The sequence below is a fragment of the Myxocyprinus asiaticus genome, chromosome 13 (assembly GCF_019703515.2).
Source record: "Myxocyprinus asiaticus isolate MX2 ecotype Aquarium Trade chromosome 13, UBuf_Myxa_2, whole genome shotgun sequence".
Lineage (NCBI taxonomy): Eukaryota > Metazoa > Chordata > Actinopteri > Cypriniformes > Catostomidae > Myxocyprinus > Myxocyprinus asiaticus.
The window spans coordinates 41,241,979-41,268,890 of NC_059356.1; the positions used below are offsets into that span (position 1 = coordinate 41,241,979).

The 26,912-nt window shown below is 37.5% G+C and overlaps 1 protein-coding gene across 3 annotated transcripts; it reads right to left on the reverse strand.

The window, feature by feature from the left end:
- Positions 1 to 1,140: 1,140 nt before the first annotated feature.
- On the reverse strand, positions 1,141 to 17,832 carry csf2rb (colony stimulating factor 2 receptor subunit beta). Of its 3 annotated transcripts, none has more exons than XM_051714884.1 (14): positions 17,679 to 17,832; positions 13,181 to 13,354; positions 10,920 to 11,067; positions 10,606 to 10,775; positions 10,367 to 10,518; positions 9,099 to 9,246; positions 8,867 to 8,993; positions 8,601 to 8,752; positions 6,724 to 6,848; positions 6,428 to 6,608; positions 5,329 to 5,425; positions 5,177 to 5,246; positions 3,939 to 4,036; positions 1,141 to 2,515 (listed from the first exon to the last, which is right to left on the reverse strand). In XM_051714884.1, exons 2-14 carry the CDS (start codon positions 13,278 to 13,280, stop codon positions 2,014 to 2,016), a joined length of 2,070 nt encoding a protein of 689 aa, XP_051570844.1. In that variant the 5' UTR covers positions 13,281 to 13,354; positions 17,679 to 17,832; the 3' UTR covers positions 1,141 to 2,013. The 3 variants fall into 3 exon arrangements, with proteins under 3 accessions (XP_051570844.1, XP_051570843.1, XP_051570845.1); XM_051714883.1 differs by lacking the exon at positions 17,679 to 17,832 and adding an exon at positions 13,718 to 14,017; XM_051714885.1 differs by lacking the exons at positions 13,181 to 13,354; positions 17,679 to 17,832 and adding an exon at positions 12,287 to 12,407.
- Between the last annotated feature and the right edge of the window lie 9,080 nt (positions 17,833 to 26,912).

The following is a 26,912-nucleotide window of genomic DNA, read 5'->3' on the forward strand; positions in this document are numbered from 1 at the left end:
TTAGAACAATGTATCTTAAGGAATATTTCAGGTTCAATACAAGTTAAGCTCAATCGACAGCATTTGTGGCATAATGTTGATTACCAAAAAAATTAATTTCTACTCGTCCCTCCTTTTCTTCCAAAAAGGCAAAAATTTGGGTTACAGTGAGGCATTTACAATGGAAGTGAATGGGACCAATCTTTAGTGGGTTTAAAGGCAGAAATGTGAAGATTATAATTTTATAATTTTATAAAAGCAATTGCATGAATTCTTCTGCTAAAACTTGTGTATTATTTGAGCTGTAAAGTTGTTTAAATGGTAATTTTTACGGTCATTTTAGGGTTTTAGGATTAGTTGGCATTACATCGCCATGGCAACAAAGTTGTAAAATTGGTTTTAACCTTACACAGAAAAGGATAGTAAGTGATTTTATCACACTAAAATCATGTTTGCATGCATATTGTTTATGTCTTGTGGCTATATTATTGAAAATGTGAGTAATTTAATGTTCAAAAATTGGCCCCCATTCACTTCCATTAAAAGTGCCTTACCCAGATTTTGCTTTTTTTAAAGAAAAGGAGGGGCAACTCAAAATAGATTTTTGTGGTAATCAGCATTATGCCACAAATGCTGTCAACTGAGTTTAACTTAAACCCGGAATAGTCCTTTAACCTTTTTGTGTGGAATGTACCTGCTTTTGGAAAGAAGACCAGCATTTCTGTAATGTTTGTGGAAAACCATCTAAACAACCAGATACTTTTACACTTGGCTGAGTTGCTTTTTGTATGCGTCTCTTGTAGTGAATGGATTGTTATCAATCTCAAATGGATCTTTTTATGATCGGATAGCTATACAATTTGTAAAAATGCATGAAGGGACCAGGTGTAAATACTGTACTTATTATTGTGTTAGTGTAATTAAAACATAGACACACACACACAAAACCAACTTAAGGTGCAGAGTGGAGTAGATTGGTGGGCCAGTAAATCAGATCTGCTCTGTGTGAAACCAGTGATACAGACATTTTCAGAAAACTCCAGCCTGCCAAATAACACACATGTGACACTGCATGCAGCTCACACAGTACATACAGCTAAACACACATAAACAGGCCTGTTAAAATAGAGTGTGTAGACAAAGAGTATAGTGAAGACAGCAAAATGTAGCAAAATCTTTAATATTTGGTGTTTGAGTAAAGATAGTTTGCAAACACTTCTGCTGAAGAACACGTAAGGAATGCATGAACCATTTTAAACATCTGGTTCATTTTCAAGCATATCTTTATAATTACATTTGAAATAATACAAACCATTTCACAGTAGAAGGGATAAACACAACACTACACAACATTATTTTAGTAATTGCATTAATTAATGAAGAAAAAATAATCAGTCAGCATAGGCTGTTTTACTTGTAACAAAATAGAAAAAAATATTGAATCAGACTTTTTTAAGAGTTAGTTTTCCCATAATTTTCTAAATATGGTTAAAAATGGAAAAGAACAGTATACTTGTGATGCACTCTATGTATAATTGTTACTTTTTATTTACTTTTTTCAGTATAATAATTAAAAAATAATAATGATAATAATTAAATTAAAGACATAATGGATATAAAACACATTCTGCATTGGGATGTGAGGCAAAAACAGAAATTTACATTGTCAACTAATGCATTGTTCACTCTATAGTTAGAGATACCATTTTACATTAATTTTACGCAACACTGTCATCTGTTGGTCAGACTGTCATAGCACAACAGCATAATAGCTTTAACTCAACTCTCTCTGAATTTCTAAGATCCAATGAGACTTTCACCCCCTTCAGAATGAGCATGTGATCCGCTTATCCATAGCTAGACAATGCTCTTAAAGTGAAAGTTTATATAAAGCAAAAATTTGAACTACATTCATTGTGCTCAATATCATGTCCTCTTCAAGCCCTGGTCCTCTCTTTTTGACCCCTCTCATTAAAAGTTGCTTTGAGTTTACACAGTCTTTTTAAAAGCACCAAGCCACCAGTCATTTGATCATTATGTTCCAGAGTTTGCCAGCATAACATACTCTCTAGGCTCTGATTGGCCCATACCAGTGTCGTGGCCCACTGGCAGCATGAAGTAGCCAGATGGATGAGGGAGGACCATACTACCATGATCTACACTGGGGGTGTACTCAGGGGGATCATCAGAACAGTTAAGGGGTGAAATCTTAGAGAGGGCGGAGTCTTGAATTGCAGGCATGCTGGTGGGAGGAGTCATAACATATCCTCCATTTATTGGAGCAGAATTCACAGACTTTCCAGGCATGCATGTGTCATCTCCATCAGAGAACACATCAGATATTTTGTCCTTGGGGATAGAATCCTCACAGCAAAGAATATAGGGCCCAGTGAAGCTCATGCCTGATTTGTCTTGGCACATACCCTCCCCCACGTAGGAGTGGAAGTAGTTTGATTCAGCTGACCATCGCGTTTTGACAGTGGTAGGGTCTAAATTCATGTCTTTACTGTGTAATAGAAGTGGCTTCTCAGAGACACTGTAAAAAAGTTAAGTGTAAAAGGAAAATATTATCATTCTCATTTTTTGGTTACATTTTTGACAGTTGGTCAACATGGACATTTGGGATGCACTGGTTATGAAAAACCGGTGCTTGAGTCACGAAAATATTTTTTTAAGGGGATAGTTCACCCAAAAATGAAAATTCTGTCATTATTTACTCACCCTCATGTCATCCCAGATGTGTATGACTTTCTTTCTTTTGCAGAACACAAATTATGATTTTTAGAAGAATATCTCTGCTCTGTAAAACCATACAATTCAAGTGAATGGGTGCCAAAATGTTGATGCTCCAAAAAGCACATAAAGGCATCATAAAAGTAATCCATATGACTCCAGTGTTTTAATCCATATTTTCAGAAGGGATATGATAGGTGTGGGTGAGAAACAGATCAATATTTAAGTAATTGTTTGCTTTAAATTTTTCTTCCTAACCAGTAGGGGGCGAAATCCATGAAGAATGTGAATCACCAAAAACAACAAAATCAGGTCGTCTATGAGTCATTTAGCACCAGGTTCTCCACAAACGTGCAGTGCGTGAAGGGAGAGGGGTGTCACTCATCCGGCCAACTAAGAGGCATTCAGTCATAATCCCACAGATGGTAGCTTCGCACCAGTGGCTCTTCAGCCAAGCACTCGCACCAAATGTCTGAACCTGTGGTTCCTCTGGTACTGAGCAGAATTACTATTGCAGCAACACATCATCAGTAGGGTAAAACTAACCTGTCTCACGATGGTCTAAGAGAAGAATGTAAAAGTGATCTCTCCCACACCTTTCATATTGCTTCTGAAGACATTGATTTAACCACTGGAGTCTTATGGATTTCTTTTATGCTGACTTTTTGGAGCTTAAAATAATTTTTTTCACTCATTTACTTGCATTGTCTTGACCAAAAGAGCTAAGAAATTCTTCTGAAAGTCTTTATTGGAGTTCAGCAGATGAAAGAAAGTCATACATATCTGGGATGGCATAAGAGTAAAATTTTTGGGTGAACTATTCCTTTAAGGAAATACAAGTTATGTTACAAGTTAAGCTCAATCGACAGCATTTGTGGCAAAATGTTGATTACTACAAAAAATCATTTCAACTCATCCCTCCTATTCTTTAAAAAAAAAGCAAAAATCGACTTTACAGTGTGGTACTTACAATGGAAGTGAATGGGGGCCAATATTAAAAGGGTTTAAAGGCAGAAATGTGAAGCTTATCATTTTTTATAATTTTATAAAAGCACTTACATTAGTTCTTCTGTTAAAACTTGTATATTATTTTAGCTGTAAAGTTACGTCAAGATATGCGTTACGCCATCATGGCAACAAAGTTGAAAAATTGGATCTATCTTTACACAGAAAAGGATAGTAAAAATGATGTAAACGGGTGTGTTCATTTTTATGTGAGAGCTAACCTGCTTTTACAGATGCTGATATCGTCTGTAGCCAGGAGGACACATGTTGAAGTTTTCTCTTTCTCACTCTGAAGATCCGGCCTTCCAGTGGAAGACTTCTGAAAAAGAGAGAAAGAGGAATTTTGCAGTTCAGTAACACCTCTACAGGGTTTTGTGTGTTAGTGAAATCCTCAGTGGATATCTTGACCAAAAATTGTCTATTCTAGGGATGCACCTTTCCAATACCTGGATCGGTATCGGCTCCGATACTGACGTTTTTAGACAGACCATGTATCGTCCCGACGAGCCCGATCCAAATCCGATACTGTGTGTTAGTTATGTTTGTTACTGTCAAGCTCCAAATATAGCATAAAAAAAGGCACCATTAATGTAGTCCATATGACTAAGCCACTTTAAAACATGCGATAGCTCTGTGAATCGCAAAAGGCTGTTTAATAAGTAAATGTACAGTTTGCATGTGCGGCGCATTAGTGAATGCCGCAGCTCTGTTGACACACATAGCATGCGCATGATTTCGATGTGCTCGTGGCCCTCATAGTGGTGCGCAAAATGTGAGTGCCACACACAAACAAAATTTCAGACATAGTTGCTCAATAGTTCAGTTCAATTATAACATGCATTGTGAATGGCACTGATGGAGCATTTCGCCAGATTTTGATTAAGAAGTGAATTAAACTACTGTGAACTAGCCCACATTTAGACAATTACAGGACTTACTGGAGTGTTCTGACTGTCAAAATAAAAACCAGAGGGTGTTAAAGTTAAAGGTGCACGACTGAAATATATTTCTTTTGTATTCTAAAATGAATAATTTATTATTATTATCATAATTATTTGTTTACAAATAACTGTGAGAATGAAAAGTGGACAACTTATAAAAGAGTACACCAATTAGTATCACAGAGTGAGGTATAGTTATTCTAAACTGATTATGAAAAAACAGCAACACCGGTATCGGATCGGGATCGGTATCGGCTGATATTGAGATTTCAGGTATCGGAATCAGATCAGAAGAGAAAAAGTGGCATTGGTCTATCCCTAGTCTATACAGACTGCATTGACGGACAAACAACCGTCCTAAAGCTAACCAAAAAACTAGATAAAACTATGATTTCAAACTACTGAAATAAAATAATTAACACAAAGTAATTAAAAATCTATAACAAAACTAAAACACAGGTTGGAATACAAACAAAAATGTTCATGTTTTTCCAAGCTCAGTCAGTAAAGACACTCACCTTGATCATTCCCTCAATTACTCTGCTATTTATGGGCGAGGGAATCGATCCCTTCCATAACTCTGTCCTTCTGTTGAGAGAAAAACACACCCATGAAGAAATAAACACACTAACAAAAACAACTACACATGATGAATGACAAGGTTTTTCACCTGTGACAGGCTGGAAGGATGTTATACAAGATGATGAAGAGCACAGCCACAAACACACTAGCCAACATGTAGATTGTATTGCTGATGGGCCATGAAGCTGTACACGCATACACATGCAAACAAAGAGAGTTTTTTTTAAAAGTGCACTCAGTAACTTTTTGTTTGTGTCATTTTGGACTTACGGTGACACCCAGTGGCGTGGATGCAGCATGATTCAAAATCAGTATTTTTCAGGTACCAATGCCATTGTAGAAATTAACTATTCACAGTCAGCTGTGATTAATTTAATTCCTGAATGAAAGTGTCCAATAACAGGGTGGTTACAGAGAATAAGCGAGTAGTATTTTTTGCTGGTCATGTGATCCTTTAGAAAGACACTTGAGCAAACGCATACCTTAAGTTTGGAGGTGCAAATGAGGACAAAAACATTCAAAAGAAAAATATATAACTGCACACTCTCTTACAAGTTTATTTTATTACCAACGTTTCGGCAACAAGCCTTTGTCAAGGTACGTGTATGTGTTCCTAACATGGTAGCCCCCATGAAGGGACCCTCTCCATGTACAATGAAACAGCTTTTAAAAGGTTACTGATATGACTGGAGTCTTCATCTCATGTGGGTGCTCATCATTTTATACACATGTTTCAAAATTAGAGTTAATTTCTTTAGGAGTAAAACTTTTAACAAAAAAAAAAAAAAAAAAAAATCAAAAAAAACAAAACTGAGTGCACCTTTAAGTGTTCATTTTGCATTGACTTACTATTAAATATTTATTAACAGCAAAAATGATATCAGTTAAGATTCAATGAATTCACACTGGACACATTCAACCACTTTTTCATGTCATAAAATGATCAAATTTACTTGAATTCACCCTATATGTAAATATTAATCATTTACTTTCTCTATGATTTAAGGATGATAAATAAGACCATATATACTATAAGCCATTTGTCATGTTCTTTTTTGCAATTCCTTTTGGTGATGCTAGTGGCATAGAAATGACACACTTCAGCTTTAAGAAAGGAATATATCACATTTCAAGACTGAAATAGGCCTGTATGATCAGAAGACCATGTCTGAAATCAAAGGTGTTACCTCGATAGATGGTAAATGGCGTTGGCTGGGACCATTCTGATGGCCAAACTACGAAAAGACCATCAGGATCAGGTATATGCTGCAATCTAATGTAGGCCTGGTACTGTATTGAATGTTGTAGAGAGCTAGAGAGAATCTCAAACCTGCTCTGCCCCTGAGTAATGTTATAGAGCACTGAGCTCTACAAAAAGAGAGAGAAATAACACCTTTTATAAATCACAGCAACAACTAAACAGTTTAACGTTTTAGTATGTGCAAATTTGCAACATAAATTAAGACTGAAAGAAAGTTAACACCTTTTTGGTACAGATTTGTAGCTGGATTTGGAAGTCAAGAAGTTCAGAGACTTCTGGTAAAGACCAGGTTATGTTGACAACACCATCTGCCTCCACATTGACCGGGTCGAGTTGCGGAAGTTGAACTGGAGGAGCACATGAATATGCTGTTACAGGTCCTGTTTAGAGACTATAGTTTTTATCCCGACAGCTCATTTAACCATCAACTTATCAAAACTGTCCGTGCCTTTATGCTTTCAACACAACAACCTTTATACCGTCCATCTTTCTAAAGTATATGTCAGTGGTGCTCAATTGTTGGTAGGTTTCGGTTTTATTATGAGATCTAAGACATCCTCAAAGTCACTTTTTATATTTCAGGTACACACTGAGCCTGTAATGTTCCTCCTAAACACCAGATGGCAGCACTGACACTAGCATAATAGAGCTTCAGACTCCACTAACAACCATGGGGTTTGAAGTTTGGCCAGAGCCCTTCATTCAAGTTAAGCCTACAAGTTTAGCAACAAAATGCATAACATTGTCACATTGTTATTTTATGGACGGTACACTGGCGAGGAGACAAGAGGCCTTTTTTTAATGGATGTCTATGAAGGAGATGCTTGAGTGTGCTGAATAAACTGATTTTGTGAGGAAACAGCTCATCACTTAATGAATTGACCACCTGTCTGCTAATATTCAACATGTTTTACACTAAACAGTCCTACTGGAATGAACTATGTGTGAAGTTTACTATGATAAAATTGCTGATTAATAAGAAAAGACACACAATTTTGCGACAGGTAGATGTCAGTTTACGGCTCTCCCCATTCATTTGTATAGTATCCGCAAACGGGGATTCACTGTCGTAACATGCTAGTTGACCGTTACGCTCTCTCTCTCTAATGGTAAAAATGCGGAGGTGGTTATAAAAGATCTCTTGTTTAGCTAGTTAATATGGTACAGTTAGCCCCTGCAACTACACCATCTTGGCCCTAAAAGCAGCTTTTTTTCCACTGATGGTATTATAATGAAGAATAATTTTGCAAGCAACAAATAAAACACGACACATTCATTATATTTTAATAGATAATTTGACCAGTTCCTCGTTTTTTGAAGGCCTCTTAAAAGCGTTAAATGGACTTAAAAGAAAAGTTCACCCAAAAATGAAAGTTCTCTCATAATTTACTCACCCTCATGCCTTCTCAGATGTGTATGACTTTCTTTCTTCTGTGGAATGCAAATTAAGATTTTTAGAAGAATATCTCAGCTCTGTAGGTCCATACAATGCAAGTCAACAGGGTCCAAAACTTTGAAGCTCCAAAGTTTAAATAAAAGTAATCAATATGACTCCAGTGGTTTAATCCATGCCTTCAGAAGCGATATGATAGGTGTGGGTGAGAAATAGATCAAAAGTTAAGTCCTTTGTTACTATAAATTCTCCTTCCTGCCCACTAGGTGGCGATATGCACCAAAAATGTGAATCCCCCCCCCACCCCCCAAGAGCACTTAATTGGGCTGGCGAAAGTGGAGATTTATAGTTAAAAAGGACTAGAATATTGATCTTTTTCTCACCAACACCTATCATATCGCTTCTGAAGAAATTGATTTAACCACTGGAGTCATATGGATTACTTTTATGCTCCCTTTATGTGCTTTTTGGAGCTTTAAAATTTTGGCCACCATTCACTTGCATTGTATGGACCTACTAAGCTGAGATATTCTTCTAAAAATCTTCATTTGTTTTCTGCAGAAGAAAGAACACATCTGGGATGTCTTGAGGGTGAGTAAGTGATGAGAGACTTTTCATTTTTAGGTGAACTATTTCTTTAAACTGCCATTGCGATGAATGGGAATGCAAACAGATAGCTACTTGAACCACCCTTTAAAAGACTTACTATGTTTTGCCATATTAAATGCCCTACTGTAGTACACTGGCCTCAGCTCCACGGTTAACAGGGAAGGGTCAGAGGTCTTCACAGAACAGGTAAACTCTGACAGCTCAGGGCCACTGGACTTCAGCAGAGGGTTTTTACAACATTCAAAGGCTCTGAAGGACAGAGAAAGCATTATGAGTCAGGGTTGTCAGTGCGCAGGATATGACACCACACTTTAAATCAATCATATGTGATGCAATGTGGGCCATTCTTTGAATGTTACTCACAGGCTGCTGTCATTGTCATGACCACAGAGATGATAAGAGATAAAGTGAGAAAGTTCGGTTTTCATCTGCCAGGAGCACGTCACAGTGGTTTCTCCCTCTATCACACACTGCAGGTTAAAGACACCATCTAAAAGTAAGAGATCATAAAACATCACTAACCTGAACTTCACTCTTTCAAACTGTTAATTAAAGTTTTATATGATCAGTTTGTTATGGACTGGGTTCTTATTACCATTGTGTGTCCTCCAGGACACTGGGGGGCTCCAGTCACTCCAGAGTCCAACAGCAGCCCGTGCCCTCACTCTGGCTTGGTATGGATACCCCGGCAACAGTGACTCCCTTTCAATCATATACTTAGAGGCATTGATGTTGTCCACCACCTATCCCAGTAAAAAAGAAAGAGAAAAATTACATGCTTTCACTAACATAAACACCCATGCACTTATGCTGCCAGCATAAGATGCATTCATTGGTAACATTGACACTTGCATGAATATACACACAAACATGCACTCAGCATGTACCAACATAAATATCCAAATCATTACAGCTGATCTATCTCCAGTATCAGAACAACAGCAATACTCTTTCATGTGGAGACTTTATCTTCAGTGGGAATCTTGTGACTAGTTTGAGGTTATATTGCCGTTTCCTTACAATGGCAGATTGTGCTATGTGATAGTACATACATGTGATACACAATGAAACAAAGCTGCTTTTACACAGATATTGCCGGATATCCACAAGGAATCCTATCAGAAAAACATACTGTTTTGTTAAGTGGTTTGTTTTAGTGTGTGGCAGGGTTACTTAGCTATACTTAAATATAGCTAAATATACCAAAGCTAACATATCTATTAGCTAAATCTGACAAAACCTCCCTTTGGTTACATCAGTAAAGGTAAAAATGGTTCTTTTATTGTAAAAAGTTTTCTTGAAGGGGTAGGGATAGTTTGTAATTGGGTCGATGACATGATGCTTATGTTTTTGTCCAGATATTGAGTTATTCAAAATGACATTAAATAACATTTCACACAAATCAATTACATGAATACAACTCCAGTATGATGAACAAGTTTTTAATTACTTAATTCAAAGTCATTTTGATTATTTTCTGGGGCTTAAAGTAAAAAATAAAAAAAATAAGTGGTGTAACTGTCTCCAACAGTAAACAAAATTTAAAAGCCTCATTAAAAACTGCAAATCTTGTAAAAAAAATTAAAAATAAATAAATAAATAATAATAATAATAATAATAATAATAATACAAACTTTTATAATGATTATTTCTTAAAAACAGCAGTGAATCATTTTTATTTTAAATATTAATATTTTTTAACTAATCTAGATTTAAACTAGATTTTTAAAAGATTTCTCATTACAACCTTATTTGTCAATGACCCTGTAATTATAATTAGCTTTAAAAAAAAAAAAAAAAAAAAAACGAAATCTATGGTGTTTTCTTATCAAGCCAGTTAAACGTGTATTTGTGTGTACTCACTATCCAGTCATCCCCATATCTGCGATAATGAAGCTGGTACACGAGTGTTCCTGTGATATTTGAGGATGCTGGATAAGGGCTTCTCCAGGACAGCAGATGACCTTTCCCATCAGCCAACTCCTCTGTCAAGTCAATCGGGGCGAGAACTTTTCCTGAAAATGCACAGAGACAACTGTGAAAGGTTTTTCCACACTAAAAATGCTTTAGAACAAACATTCATGCACAAAACACGCACTTACCCTGCTGGGCTACTCTAAGAGTTGTGGGTTTTGATAAACAGGGTACTCTGAAGTATAGATTGTGAAATGTTACACTGCTAAACCTTCTGGTGTTATAGTGACAGCTGTGAGAGACCTTCCCATTGGATAAAAGCACACCGGGTCCATTCGAGATGCAACGTATTTCATTTCTTCACAGAGAGAGATACAAGAGAAAGTGACAGAGACAGAGAGAGAGAGAGATAAGAAAAGAGTCAGAAATACCTATTTATTAATAATTTTGCAGATAACGAGAATTTCCCCGGCACTTTTCTCCTAAGAAAATTCAATCTCACTTGTTCCGAGCTCTGACGTCCCTGTAGTACAGTGTCTGTGATGATGTATTTCCTGCTGTGTGTGAATGAACATTTGTATCCTCCCATGCGCATCGTACCTGGGTCATAAAGTCACTGTAGCACTGCAAAGAATCCATAATTGGAGACCCTAAATCAAGAGATCAAATGTCAGTATTATAGACCAAAGGTTCAAATGAGATGAACAGTTAAATTTAAAGGGATAGTTCACTTCAAAACCATCATTATTGACTCCCCTTGATGTTGTTCCCTATCCGTAGGACTTTCTTTCTTCTGTGTAACACAAAAGAAGATTTAGGGCAGAACGACAGTCAATATTCACTTTCATTGGATCTTTTGTCATACAATAAATGTGAATGGTGACTAAGGCTTTCATTCTGCCTTATATCTCAGTTTGTGTTCCACGTAAGAATTAAAGTTATACATGTTTGAAACAACATGAGGGTGAGTAAATAATGACTGAATTGTTATTTTTGGGTGAACTATCCTGTTGAAGGAATAGTTCACCTTAAAATGACAATTCAGTCATTATTTACTCACCCTCATGCCATCCCAGATGTGAATGACTTTCTTTCTTCACCAGAACACAATAATGAAGATTTAGAAGAATATCTCAGCTCTGTTCAGCCATTTAATGCAAGTGAATGGTGGTCAGGACTTTGAAGCACTAAAAAGCACATAAATGCAGCATTAAAGTAATCCATATGACTCCAGTGGTTAAATCCATGTCTTCAGAAGTGATATGATAGGTGTGGGTGAGAAATAGATTAATTCTTTAGATTCATTCTTTTTTACGCTAAATCTCTACTTTGACCAGCCCTCCTATTCACGTTCACGAGAGTTCTTCTTTTGTTTGTTGGCGATTCACATTCTTTGTAAATATCGCCACCTACTGGGCTGTTGTGCAAATACGATTTATTTATTCTTTTCTTGCCCTTTGTCTCTCCCTTTTTTAATTTCTCCTCCCTACCCAGTAGGTGGCGATATGTACAAAGAATGCAAATCGCCAAAAAAAACAGAAGAAGAAAAACTTGGTCCTCTCATGAACTTGCATAGAAGGGCAGTTTGAAAGCAAATTTAAAGTAACAAATGGACTTCAATATTGATTGGTTTTTCACCAACACTTATCATATCATTTCTGAAGATATGGATTTAACCACTGGAGTCATATGGATTACTTAATATTCTTCTAAAAATCTTTGTTTGTGTTCAGTAGAAGAAAAAGTCATACACATCTGGGAGGCATGAGGGTGAGTAAATTATGAAAGTGAAGGTGAATTTTTGAGTGAACTATTTATTTAAGACAGACACAAATTGGTGCCATATTTCAACTCAAAACAGTTACTGACTTTAGTAAAAGATGGCCCCAGACAGTTCAGTATTCATTTGATCGTAACAGGAAGCCTTTCAATAATAAGTTTCCTGTTCAAGCAAGAAAGCAACAGCAACAACGCTCGGAAGAACTATGAACTGGTAAGAGACAGATATGGATGAAAGAAAACTTCATAAAGGAAGACATTTGTCATTGTTGCTAAATATGTTAGCTAGCTAGTCCATAGGAAAACAACTGCAATTGCAGATTAATATATTATGATGTGATATTAGTTGCACTATTCGTTTTGCTGATATATTCAATGCAATGGACTAAAAAACACAACCCCATCCGCAAAAAATAAATAATAAAACACTACTATTGCAAAACATAAAAAAAAAAAAAAAAAAAAAAACTTCTAAATGCATAGCTTTTACAATATAGCAACAAAATGCCTGAACAGTACACTAAAGGAGAATATAAAGATGAATGATGATGAATCTGTCCTCTTTTTTTAACATTTTGTTTTACACTTTTTTTCTGTTTCAAAGCTTTTTCCTAGAGCACCACTCTCTCACAGACATCTGACCACAATCAGGAACTTGCTAAAAACTTCTTAAAAGGGAGTTTTTCATTCTCAGTTTCTGCAAAATTCTTGATATTAGTTAGAAGTGAAGTTTCAAAGTAATAATTGAATTCATGCCCTGAGTTATAAGTGTCTGCAATGGAAAATCTCTGTCGACTGTTTAGTAAAGTCTTGGATAAGGATTTGTTTGTGTTGGTGTATCGGCCCAGGACAAAAGACACAACATGATTAGATAAACCAATGATAGGGTCTATCTGGTGGACACAGTCCTGAACCAAACAGTATTTTTGTTTTTTTAATGAACAGAATGCAATAATGTATGAAAGTGTTAACTTTCTGTCTCACCAGTCCCAGGTGTGACTTTATGAAGTGGACAGTGGTCAGCGCTGGTGGTTATGACAAGCAGAGCAAGTACACTCATATGTAGCATCCAGGTGGAAAACATTGTGGCTGAGATGCAAGACCGGAGACCAGCGAAATGCTTCTTACAGGTGGATCTCCCAGTTACCTCCAAGATATCTGAATATTCAGAAACTCAAATTTAGGAATAAATGTGACATGCATTCTCAGTTCATTTAAGCATATTCAGCTCATAAAATGGAGCTCCTTCAAGCACACAGATACATTAGTCTTAAAAAAAAAAGACAGACATTTGTGGTTGTGAGAAGTACGCACTTCTCAAAACTTCCTTCCTTTTTTACACTTCACTCATGTGCACCAAACAATACATACACTTTTTTGTCTCTGAAATACATTTGTATGCAACCTAATAATTAGAGAAAATGCTTAAAAGTAACTTTGAAAGCATAATAGAAAACATCTAAAAAGAAAGATATGCAAAATTCTTAAAATGCTCAAAATTACATAGCCTATTTTACTTACTTTGAGTGACAAAAACATGATGCCCTTCAAATCCATGTCAAAATTTTTAAAGAATATAAAGTCCATCTTTTAATTAAAGGAACACATCAAAGAACCGGTGCACATCATATTAAACGCTCCATATCTTCATGCAGCTGTTGAAGAATGAAAGTAAGTCTGGTACAGTTATGATACATGAAACGGTAAGGTAAACCTGACCGTCTGTCCGTGACCCACTAGTAGAGCTACACAGTGTAAACACAGATGTAGAATGTCACTCTATGTTTCTTGCAACTGCCAGGAAACTGTAAGGAAAGGGATTTCCCAGATCTTAAAAAAGTGTGAGGGGTAGGGGAGAGAGCGAGAGCGAGAGAACGAGAGGACACGGTCAAACTAAACTAGTCAAACTAAACTTTAGGGGAAATTATTCAGTTTTTTTATTTTTTATTATTCAGTTTATAATTTTGAGTTTATTTATTTATTTATTTATTTTCTGTCACTTATAGTTGTTTTTAAGTTTAAACTTTTTGGTAAGGTACGGCTGCTATTTTTAGTTGCAGTAAAGTGACATTACTTACGTGTACTGTAGGTGAGTAAACTCAGTAGTATGAAGCACGAGACTGCTTTCGTGGCTTTTCATGCCTGTAAAGGCTGGCTATAACATGTGCCAATAGCATTCGAGTGCAGGCTGTGAAGGAGCATATTGTTAGTTTCACCTGCTGAACGAATACACCCCTTCTCTGAAAGAGTTGAGTGGATAGTTTGAGTCTGAATGAGTTGAGTTGTCTCATTCATGAACAAACTTAATGTACTGGTATAATCGTTCATGAACAAAATGTATGAATGTAGATCTGAACAAAGATCTGCTGACTGACTAAACGAGAGGAGGCATGTAGTTCGTTCATTTCGGCATGTGAGTCAACGGTGTTTCTACTAGGAGAGAAAAGACAAGCATATCATTGGTTTGACCCACTGAACAAATACACCCCTTCACTGAACTAGTCGGTCATCTCATTTGTACTGGCAGGGTAGTGAGGGTTACTTTTGAAATGTATTCCACTACAGATTATAGAATACATGCTGTGAAATGTAATTTGTAACATATTCCATTAGATTACTCAAGGTCAGTAACGTATTCTAAATACTTTGGATTACTTCTTCAGCACTGGTGGATTTTTTCACTTGTTTTGACTATAAAAACTCTGCCAGTACAGTAAGACAAAAATACACATGTTAAAAATACATTCTCTGAAAAACCCAAATATCTTATGCAGTGTTGTTTCTAAAACAAGATTAATCAAATTGATCTTGTTTTAAGGATTTTTAGATATTTTTACAGGAAAACAATACAAAAATTATTATCAAGAATATGATTTTTGCCCTAATATCAAAGGTCGTCCTAGAAAAAAGAAATTATGATCCAACATGAATTTTCTTGATAAAAAAATACGATCGTACCTGGTATCATGTGCATGTAAAATGGCTAGAAACAGCATTTTAGCTTAGTGTAAAGATGACAATTTACACAAGGTTTATTTCTATTTCTTCTGCTCCAAACTTACTTCAAACTTACTTCTCTGTCTGCTCGTATGAATGTAACACATCATAAGAAAGTGTTTCACCGCTGTTCAAATGCTCTTTGGATCTCATCATTTATATGTATAAATGTTTTCCATCTGAAAGGACTAAATATTAAATGAAACAAATGACAATAAAATGCAAAGTAATCTCTTCAGAAGTCAAAATACTTTTTGAATGTAACTGTATTCTAATTACCAATGATTTAAATTGTAACTGTAGTGGAATACAGTTACTTATATTTTGTATTTTAAATACGTAATCCCGTTACTTGTATTCCGTTACTCTCCAACCCTGTGTACTGGTACGCTCGTTCACAAACGAATTGAATGAATCAGTCATCACATTTGTAAATGAAGATCTGCTGTTTGACTGAACAAGAGGACGAGGAGCTACATGTCATTTGTTCAGTTCGTCTTGTTCAACAAAAAAAGGGACCAAATTAATTACAAATAAAAGTGAGTGATGACCGCAAATTACAATCACCTACAGATGTTACTGAAACTCAAAATAATTTTTTAGGCTAGTATTGTTTATTTTATTTATTTATTTATTTTTTTGTATAGCTTGATATAAAGTCATACTTAGCAGTTCAGAATATGATAGATATGCTTTGTCGTCATTTTTTGGGGAAACGTTTATGATGCTTTAACACCCTTGAAGTGTTGAAGTATCTTAGTAGATTTGTAGACACGCATATTTTAATAAAGTATAATTAGCCTTATACTGGTTGTTCATTACACTGTACTTTTGATTCCATGAATTTTACTCTTTTTTTAAAATGTAAAGGACGTTCATTTGGCGCCATCTACTGGCGTAAAGGCGTAATCAATGGTCAATGAACGAATCAATGAATGAATCAATGAATGAATCAATGAACTAATCTTTTTGGTGAATGCCCAGCAGTTCAGAATATGATAGATATTCTTTTTCACATGTGGGGAAACGCTTATGATGCTTAAACACTGCAGTGCTGAAGTCTCTTAGTTGAACTGTAGACACGCATATTTTAATAAAGGATAATTAGACATGTTCTGGTCATGAATGACTGCTTTTGGTTCAGTGCAATTACTTAAATATGGTCATTTGGTACCATCTACAGGCATAAAGGCGTATCTTGAAGAAATGGTCAATAAATGAATCAATGAACAAATGTGAATGAATCATTTTGGTAAACTGAATCAAACTCACCACCACTAATGTTGGCATGCTAAATACATGCTGGTGGGAAGTGTAGTTTAGTAACTAAACAATTGCTCTATGAAGGGAACAATCAATATCATGTGTCACATCTATCTGTCCTGATCGTAAGCTCAACCCCCAAAACTCAAACATAACTAAAACTCTTCTAAATCTCAGCTTAACCAAACATTAAACACTAACAAGTATCCCCCTTTATATTGCACAAAACACACACACACACACACACACACAAAATAATACTTAATTTTAGCATTTACTCTCCCTATCTAGTCTCGTTCAAAGTATGCTGGGAACTAGAAACCCCCAGCCCAGTTTCAGATAACCAAACAAAAAAGATTCATGTTGTCCTAACACAAATGAATAAAATAAAATAAAATAAAATAAAATAAAATAAACAACCTGGTTAATTTAAGTTCACTTAGTTAAATGCATTTTTTGAGTTACACGAACAAGGGAAAATTAAGTAAACCTAAAGATAGTGTGTGTTCTCTGTTTTTTGATTATCTGTCAACCATTATCTGAATATTTAAGCATTTTAGTAAACCAAATAAACCCTAAATGGAAATTGCTGATCACAGCAGCATTTCAATAGCAGTTTCCTGTCATACATGAAATGGCACCACTGCGGTCATTTTATATGCCAGCTATTGTTTTTATTCTATTCAAGCTTACAAAGATCCATAACAGATCAGTAAAGATATCTTTTATTTTTATTTTTACTGGTTGTCTAGATACACTTGCTTTTCAGTAATTAATTAATGTTGAAATGGCCACTTCATGATTAGGCTACTTGATCAAGAATGATCACATGATTGGAAATATCCCTTTTGTTTCCCTATTTCGCTGTATGCCCATTGTTTTTTTGTTTTTTTTTTGTCCTTTTAATTTAAATATAATGGAAAGAAACACACACTATTCACAAATGTTTAATGAGTTTTTTGTTAACATATAATCTTAGGTGGAGATACTTCTTTCTCATTGAAATGAAAAGAATTTTGGTTTAATAACTGAATCCTGAATCTTTTTAGCACAGTCATTTTCTATAACCCCTTAAATAACTGCCTTATTTTAATCAATAGAAAATATGACTGTATGTGACGACACTTCCTATTACTTTTTTGCAGAATTCAGCTGCTTAAAGCTGAGCTGAAATGTGAATAATTATACTCTCATAAGTATAAACAGTTTTAAAAATCCTTACCTTTATTTCCTTAATTAAAAAAGGCTATTTATTATTCCATTCCTCTGTGCTTGGACAAAATTGTTCATGTGCCTGTTGCAATCAGCTTAAAATCAACATACTGCCCTTGTCTCTGCATGTTTAAGGGTGTGTTCTCATTATTGAAATGCATATGAACACGAGAGATAATTTACTGGAACAGATTCAAAACTAAAACTTCCTTTTTTCTCAGTTGGGTAAAAACTTGAAGCATCAGAAATTGTCTAGTTTACCACGGGAACTAACACAGAAAAAAACATGTTTGACCATACAATTGTTATTCTGTATTCAGTATCACAATTAGCATGAAAATTGCCAAGCCTTAAAGTAATAGTTTACATAAAAATGTTAATTCTGCAATCATTTACACATCCTTGTGTTGTTTCTATATTCATATGAAATTCTTTCCTCTGTGGAATACAAAAGGAGATGTTAGGCAGAATGACAACCTCAGTCACCATTCATTTTCACTGTATGGAAGAAGGCTTACATTCTGCCTAACATCTCCTATTGGGTTCCACAGAAGAAAGATTGTCATACGGACTTGAAACAACATGAGAGTGAGTAAATGATGACAGGATTTGCATTTTTGGGTGAACAATTTCTTTAATATGGATAATGAAAGTTACAGCCCTTGTTCGGAAAGGTACACAAGAATACCTCTATATAAGCTATGTATTCACACCCATGAAAACACATTTACAAAAAAAATCACACTCACACTTACACCTACACTCACTAACACCCATGAACATAATGACACACCCATGAACTCTCCCACACACAGACACGCAAACACTGTGCTGAGAACTTTCCAGTTAATGTGAGGATAACCTGAATGTGTCAGAAATTTCTCTTTTTCTTTCTCTTCCTCTCTTTCTGTGTGCCACGTGTGTGTTTGTGTGCTTGATTTATACTCAGCTCTTCAATGTAAATTCATTTAAGTCATTTAGCTTTTTCACAAGTTTGCATGTCCAATTAGTCCTTGAAGTGGAAATGGTAAACAGATTGGTAAGGATAAAAAAAAAAAAATCCCATCCCCACCCCCAGATTATTTAATTAAATTTAATAAAGATTACAAATGAAGATGGTGGAGGGATGCCGGACGAGTTGAAGAGAAGGAAAGCAGCTGCTTATATGCGCTTATGTTGTGATTGACAAGTTCCTCCCGAACCTTCCTTTAGAACTCCATTTATTTGTTGCATGGAAACATGTTGAAAGTTTCCCTTATATTTCCAGTAACAACAGGAAATCCCTATGCCACTGAGGGCATGTTGGAAAGGATGTTGATAGACAGAGCTGAGAGTCCTACAGTACAGTCCTATTGGTAGCTATGAGCAAAATCAAATTAGCCAAAATATTCAACAAACTAAGATACAAGAGGTGAGGGATTTGTAGAATTTTTTGAATGACATGTTCCGGTTCCAATTCTGCAGAGCTTTCTGTTGAATTTTGCGGGTGCAGATTCTGTACGGGCCTGCATATTCGTAGCCTCTAGCGAGTATGGAATTTGTCAAAAACTTCCATCATGATAGAACAAATACAATTTTAGCTGCAAAGATTCTTATTTTAAGGGTGAAGGTTTTATTAAATAGCCAAATGCATTGATTGGTTAGTCCGCTTTCTACATTATAATGGATGAATGCCATAAACAAGATCACAAAATTAAGAGTTCACTTTAAACTGATATGTAATTGCGACATTTCCTGAGCACAGAGAGAAGAACATTTGTTTGCACGCTTGAGCTCAGTTTGTATATGAGAAATGGCAGTCTTTGTGAAATTACATCTACATGAAGATCATACCAACATTAAATCAGCATGTTTCAAGAGAGCTTTTATTGAGAATTATCTGTGTGTTTTTGGGAATGTTTATTTTGAGTTATCCCCGGTTGTATTTTTCAGAGTTTGCATTAATCTTCACAGAACGCTGTCAGTTACCAGTCCTTCTCTGGAAATTGTTAAGAGGGATGGATGGATGGATGGATGCATAGATAGATTAATTATTACTAATTATTGTCTACACGCTGGACCAATGACAGTCTCTTTATTTAGATACTAGATTTAGCTGTTCTCAAGAGCGTGTCTGTCTCTGAAACCACTTTTAAAAAAAAAAACAAGATTGTTTAAAGATAAGATATATGCTGTTTGGTCTAAGCGGTTTTAACATGAGCAGACCACATGCACACTACTCTGTTCAAAACTCAACATAATAATAATGATAATCAAAAAAGTTTTTCCCTTTTGTGAATTTGTCTTTATTTTGTTCATGCCCTATAGTCTTTTTATAATATAATATTATCAACGTGCTATTGGTTTGAACTCAAACAATTAAGGCATATGCAATTTGCACCCTGGTGCAAATAGTGTCAGATACTATTTGCACCCATATTTAAATATTAACATACAGTATAGGCATCACTACAGTGTGTTTATTGTGTTTATTTTGAGTCCCACAGACACAGTACATTATTCCCTACCCCTAAACCTAACCTTAAACTTACCTTAGAAAAAATAACCTTGGTTTTACTACAGTAACTAGTTTCACCATGGTATTTTGCAGTAAAATTATAACAACCACAAAATTAACCATGGTTACTATATTACCACCATATTACTGTGGTAACACCATGGTTAGTTGCATTAAAACTATGGTTTATGCCAAATAAACATGGTTACTACAATATTACTATAGTAATACAGTGATGCAATCTATACACAAGCAACGCCGAGCCACAGGAACGAGTGCAATTGACAGACCCCGCCACCAGATCAAACCCTTCTCTGCACTCCCCGACATTCACCGTGATCAAATCACTGCAATGAAATCAGCCTTTATATTAATTTGTATTTATTATTGTAAGTAGTATTAAAGGAAATATTAAGAGTGGAAACAGGAAATCAGATGGTAAAAAAAAAGTGGGACTAAAGGGGCAATCACACCTGGGTCGCTAGGACCACACTGTACAATCATACCGTCTTTACACCCCACACCACTGCAGCAACACCTGTTGTCTAGTTTGTCATATATTTTTGTGGTTCCACCAGACTATTGGGGTGCAAATAGCTGTACTGTGTGGCAAATACTATTTACACCAGGGTGCAAATTGTCACTCCGAACAATTAAACACAATTTAGGTCCTAAGGGGTGTTCACAATGACAATTTGCAGGGACAAAGCATGTGGAGGTCATCCATGTTTAATGAGAGCAACCATCTTTGGAACCCTCCCGGGAGGCTATTTCCAGTCACGACAGAACAGCTCCTATCTACTTGAATGGGGGAATACCGATATCTCACAAACTGTTTGCCAAGCTTATGTTCAAATGGCATATTTCAAATCAGCAGTAAAATAAAACTACTCTGATATCATAAATTGTGCTTCTTTCCCTCTATGCTGAAAAATAAAATTTTACAGGCTTGTTTTCCTAATGTGCATGTATATCGGTGGCCAGCTGATAGATAGCTGTGCAAGGTGTATAAACCTCACTCTCCTGACCTCAAGAGGTGCACTAGCGACTGAAGTTAGAAGCTGTAGCCTTTAGCCTCCTTGTTAGTGCACCCACCTCCCATGCCGGAGATGCCGGTTCGAGACCTGTACGGAGCGGGCAGAACAGGAACGTCATAATGGTGCCGTGACCTGGATGGGAGTGAGGTTTAGGGGGGTGAGTGTAACAGGAGCCAGCTGATAGATAGCTGTGCAATGTGTATAAACCTCACTCTCCTGACCTTAAGAGGTGCACTAATGACTGATGTTAGAGCCTTTAGCCTCCTTGTTAGCACACCTGCCTCCCATGCTGGAGACACCAGTTCAAGTCCCATACAGAGCAGGTAGAACAGGAGTGTCACATGCACATTCTCAAGTTAATTGACAGGCGATGTCTGTATCTAAAAGGTGATTGGCTTTCACCTGTAAGGAGGGACTTCCTTTCTACATCCATTGACAGTTGGGTGCTTAGAGCTCCTTGGTTGGGCATTCCAGTGTCTCCCATTCATTTTAATAGAAGTGGCCCATCTCTGCTAAATAGTCTCTGATGTTATACAATTGTAAACAAACCCCTCTTGTCACATACATACTGTCAGTACTAGCATCTAGCTAAAGTCACTGCCCTAAAATGTATTGACTTAAATTGTAAGCTCATACAATGATGCACTGTGGAGAAAGCATTGACTCTTTGTTCATCTGTAATTTTTCTGCAAACTCCTACTCTTCTGTAGGGTAAAATTAGCCCAAAAAGCTTGCTTGCAAATAGGCAAAGTCTCTTTCAAGGCAACTCAGTCCACTCGGCTACCATCTTGATAACTCTCCCAGGCAGCTATTTTGTCTATGGATACAAGCGGCATAAAAATAAAGCTCCTTTCTACTTGATTAGGAAAAGACAGAAATCTCCAAAGCGGTCGGTCGAGATTACAATCAAAGAACATATTTAAAATCAGTTGTAAAATCTGACAACATTGGTTTCATAAATTGTGCTTCTTCCTCTCAGATCACGCTAAATTGTGCTTCTTTCTCTCAGATCATGCTAAATTGTGCTTCTTTAGCACAAGATCATGTTAAAAAAAAAGACATTTTTCATGCTGGTCCAGCTAATGCGCATGCACATTCTCGAGTTGACTGACAGCCGATGTCTGTATCTAAAAGGTGATTGGCTCTTTTACCTGTAAGGCAGGAATTCCTTTTGTCCGCCATATTGAGTGTTCGAGTTTCTCCCATTCATTTAAATACAAGTGCCTCAGCTCAGGCTAAATAGTCTCGGATTCAGGTCCTTAGAAAATCCAAGATGCCATTAGGGCACTTTTTGATAGGCTTAAATAATTTTCATTTTACTATGATTTGGGACACACTATTACTAATCTGGTGCACTATGTAGAACAGATAGCATTGACAGTTCACCCTGTGGTGTGTGTGTGTACAGGGGACCGGACACTAACATCTGTTTATTAAAAAAAAAAAAGAAAATCGAATTTTTCTCCTCTCTTTTTTGTTTATTCTGTTTTGACTGGGTGTGGTGTAAAGTTCATTAGAGCAATATTAGGGTTAGTGATTAGGTTATGTTTCCATAAGATAGGTATCAAGTGGTTAGCTTTCTCATTAGCTAAATGTTAGCATAAGCCACATGAGCCTAGTCATTTACAAGGTTTTTATTTAGTCCCTATGCTGTTCTCTGATAGATGTTGTATTCATTTACAGAGTAGTTTTACTTTCTCAGTATCACATGTCTAAAAGTTTGCATAGTCACGCATGATATCTGGATTTTCCTATTTCTAATTTGGTCTTCATAGTTTGACTTGGCTGAATTTCACACATTTTTGCTTATGTTGTTGTTCTGTGTTTTTTCTCCATACTAACAACATGTTCACCAACAGGCCAAAATCTCTTAATAACCAAATAATTGGCATAGTAGATCTTGTAAACTGTGTAATATAGGGTATTCATTTATGGTTTGTGCTCCTAAGACCATCTAATATGATTCATGTTTTATAAAGACACTATTCTGTATTACTGATATTTTGTAGTGTTTAGTAGTGTGTTTGTTTGGATCTGCCATGTAACATTAAGAGTAAAGGTTTTGACAACACATTTCAGTCAAGAAACTTGGTTAAAATTAATATAGTAGACTCATACAGTCAGCCAGGTTAGCTATAAAGCTAATGATCAGGACACTTTATAAATGGGCAATTTTCAGCTGTCAACATTAACAAGACACCACACATGTTTATAACCGAGAGAAAATGATACAAACCTTAAATCACAGTATTCCTCAGATGGCATCCGTTTCTTTGAAAGTTTGTGGCCTTGGAGCTTGTCTGTTTGTGCTTGATTCCATGCTCATGAGAGCTGTGACTCTGGTCCCGCTCTGATAGTAAAACGAAACATGATTGGTTGAAGATAGAACATGCTACGACTGGTCCGAGTAATGTGGGTTATCTGATTGACTTGAGTAAACCATGATTGGAGGCCACCTGGACTCAAGGTGGACTCAAGATGGCGCCGAGTATGGCTGCTGCGTTGCGAGCTCTGACACAACATGGTAGTGTTTTGTTTGTTTTGTTCACAATTCTTATGTTTTTTGTCTTGGATGTTGTCTGCCTTATTGTCTACGACAGACAAACACTTTTGGACATTGGTTCAGCAATTTCACACCGTAAACCGGACTTCAAATTCCTCAATACCGACCCGCTGTTTACAAACACGCAAGCGGAGCCCTTTGTCTGGGCAGCACGGCCGCGGAAACGCAGGAGGAAAAGGGTCGGCATTCTCATCAGAGTAAGACGGCGTGCAAATCGATCCCCGCTACCCAGTATTCTACTGGCAAATGTTCAGTCTCTGGATAACAAGCTCTGCGAGCTGAAAGCGCGGATCTCTTTCCAATGAAAGATGAGGGACTGCTGCATTATCTGCCTAACAGAAACTTGGATGTCTGCGGAGATTCCAGACTCAGCTATTGAACCCGCGGGGTTCTCCGTGCACCAAGCGGACAGAGCGAAAGACCTCTCATGTAAAAGCAGAGGTGGTGGTGTAAGTTTTATGATCAACAAATCCTGGTGTGATCAGAGGAATGTACATTCTATCAAGTCTTTCTGCTCTCCTGATCTGGAATTTCTCATGCTTCTGTGTCGACCATTCTGGCTACCGAGGGAATTCACAGTGGTCATTATCACAGCTGTGTACATTCCCCCACAAGCTGACACAGACCGGGCAATCAAGGAACTGTATGGGAGTATAAGTGAGCAGGAAACCGCGCACCCTGAGGCCGCGTTCATTGTGACCGGGGACTTTAATAAAGCCAGTTTCAAATCAGTCGCACCAAAATACCACCAGCACATTAGTTTCAACACACGAGGGGACCAGGTTTTGGACCATTGCTACTCTCCCTTCTGGGATAACTACAAATCCCTCCCCCGCCCACCATTTGGCAAATCGGACCACTCTTCCATTCTGCTTCTGCCCGCTTACAGGCAGAAACTGAAACAGGAAGCACCCACCCTCAGAACGATCCAGTGCTGGTCGGACCAATCAGACTCTACGCTACAGGACTGTTTTGATCACACGGACTGGGAGATGTTCCGGTCCGCCTCTGATGACGACATTGAGCTTTACGCTGATAGCGTAATGTGTTTCATCGAAAAGTACGTGGAGGACATAGTTCCGACCAGAACAACACGGATCTATCCGAACCAGAAGCCATGGATAAATAGCGATGTTCGCGCGGCACTTAATGTGCGGACCTCCGCTTTCAATTCCGGGAACGTGGAGGAGCATAAACAAGCCAGTTATACCCTCCGAAAAAGAACAGCAAAACGCCAGTACAGGAACAAGATTGAAGGACAGTTTAACACCACCAACTCTAGAAGCATGTGGCAGGGAATTAACATAATCACGGACTTTAAAGGGAATAAAAACTCTGCCATGAACACCGCTGCCTCTCTCCCGGATGAGCTAAATACTTTTTATGCTCGTTTTGAGGGAAATAACACCGCCCTCGTGGAGAGAGCTACAGAGGTTAGTTCACTCTCTGTCTCTGTAGCGGGTGTAACCCGAATATCCGCAAAGCCGCGGGCCCAGACGGCATTCCGGGCCGCGTCATCAGAGCGTGCGTGAACCAGCTGGCTGGTGTTTTTACAGACATTTTCAACCTTTCCCTCTCTTTGTCTGTAGTCCCCACATGCTTTAAAACATCCACCATTGTGCCTGTTCCAAAGCAATCAAAAATAACTTGCTTAAATGACTGGCGTCCTGTTGCTCTGACCCCCATCATCAGCAAATGCTTTGAGAGACTAATCAGAGATTACATCTGCTCTGTGCTGCCTCTCTCTCTAGACCCATTGCAGTTTGCTTACCGCAACAACCGCTCCACTGATGATGCCAATGCATCTACACTACACACTGCTCTCTCCCACCTGGAAAAAAAGAACACTTATGTGAGAATGCTGTTTGTAGACTACAGCTCAGCATTCAACACCATAGTGCCCTCCAAGCTAGATGAGAAACTCCGGGCTCTGGGCTTAAACAAGCAGACGCCAGGTGGTTAGAATAGGCAGCAACATCTCCTCATCACTGACCCTCAACACTGGAGCCCCACAGGGCTGTGTTCTCAGCCCACTCTTGTATTCCTTGTACACACATGACTGTGTGGCAACACATAGCTCCAATGCCATCATTAAGTTTGCTGATGACATGACGGTGGTAGGTCTGATCACTGACAATGTTGAAACAGCCTACAGAGAGGAGGTGCACACTCTGACACACTGGTGTCAGGAGCACAACCTCTCCCTCAACGTCAGTAAGACAAAGGAGCTTGTGGTGGACTTCAGAAGAAAAGACAGAGAACACAGTCCCATCACCATCAATGGAGCACCAGTGGAGAGAGTCAGCAGCTTCAAGTTCCTCGGCGTCCACATCACTGAGGAACTCACATGGTCCATCCACACTGAAGTCGTTGTGAAGAAGGCTCATCAGCGCCTCTTCTTCCTGAGATGGCTGAGGAAGTTTGGAATGAACCGCCACATCCTCACACGGTTCTACACCTGCACTGTAGAGAGCATCCTGACTGGCTGCATCTCCGCCTGGTACGGCAATAGCACAGCCCACAACCACAAAGCACTGCAAAGAGTGGTGCGAACTGCCAGACACATCATCGGAGGTGAGCTTCCCTCCCTGCAGGAAATATATACAAGGCGGTGTGTGAAAAAAGCTCGGAGGATCATCAGAGACTCCAGCCACCCGAGCCATGGGCTGTTCTCACTGCTACCATCAGGCAGGCGGTATCGCAGCATCAGGACCCGCACCAGCCGACTCCATGATAGCTTCTTCCCCCAAGCAATCAGACTTTTGAACTCTTGATCTCCCACGATCAAAATACATCAGCACTGCACTTTATTACTTTGCTCTTATATGTCACACCGGACTGACATAAATTATATTATTATTATATTATATTCTCTCTTAACAACTTACTATCAACCGACAGCCTGAATGTCAATACAGTACAATACAGCCTACTGTACATTCTATATATACTACTATATATACTTTTTTTTTTTATTGAATAATGTGTATCTATATTGTGTGTATTGTATACTGTACAGTGTATGTTATTATTTGTATATTGTTGAGTGTAATTATGTGTATAACAGATGTTTAAATTGTGTTGTGTTAATTTGATGTTATTGTAAATTGGTATATGTCTCATCACTGTCACGACTGCTATGTTGAT

Bases quoted from the DNA above. Each gene is read 5' to 3' on its own strand.
- csf2rb (XM_051714884.1), bottom strand. From the start codon at position 13,280: ATGTTTTCCACCTGGATGCTACATATGAGTGTACTTGCTCTGCTTGTC. The intron at 10,519-10,605 runs GTAAGTGCGTGT...GTGCATTTTCAG, and splicing joins TCTTAGAGTAGCCCAGCAGG to GAAAAGTTCTCGCCCCGATT. The intron at 8,753-8,866 runs GTGAGTAACATT...TCTGTCCTTCAG, and splicing joins CATGACAATGACAGCAGCCT to AGCCTTTGAATGTTGTAAAA.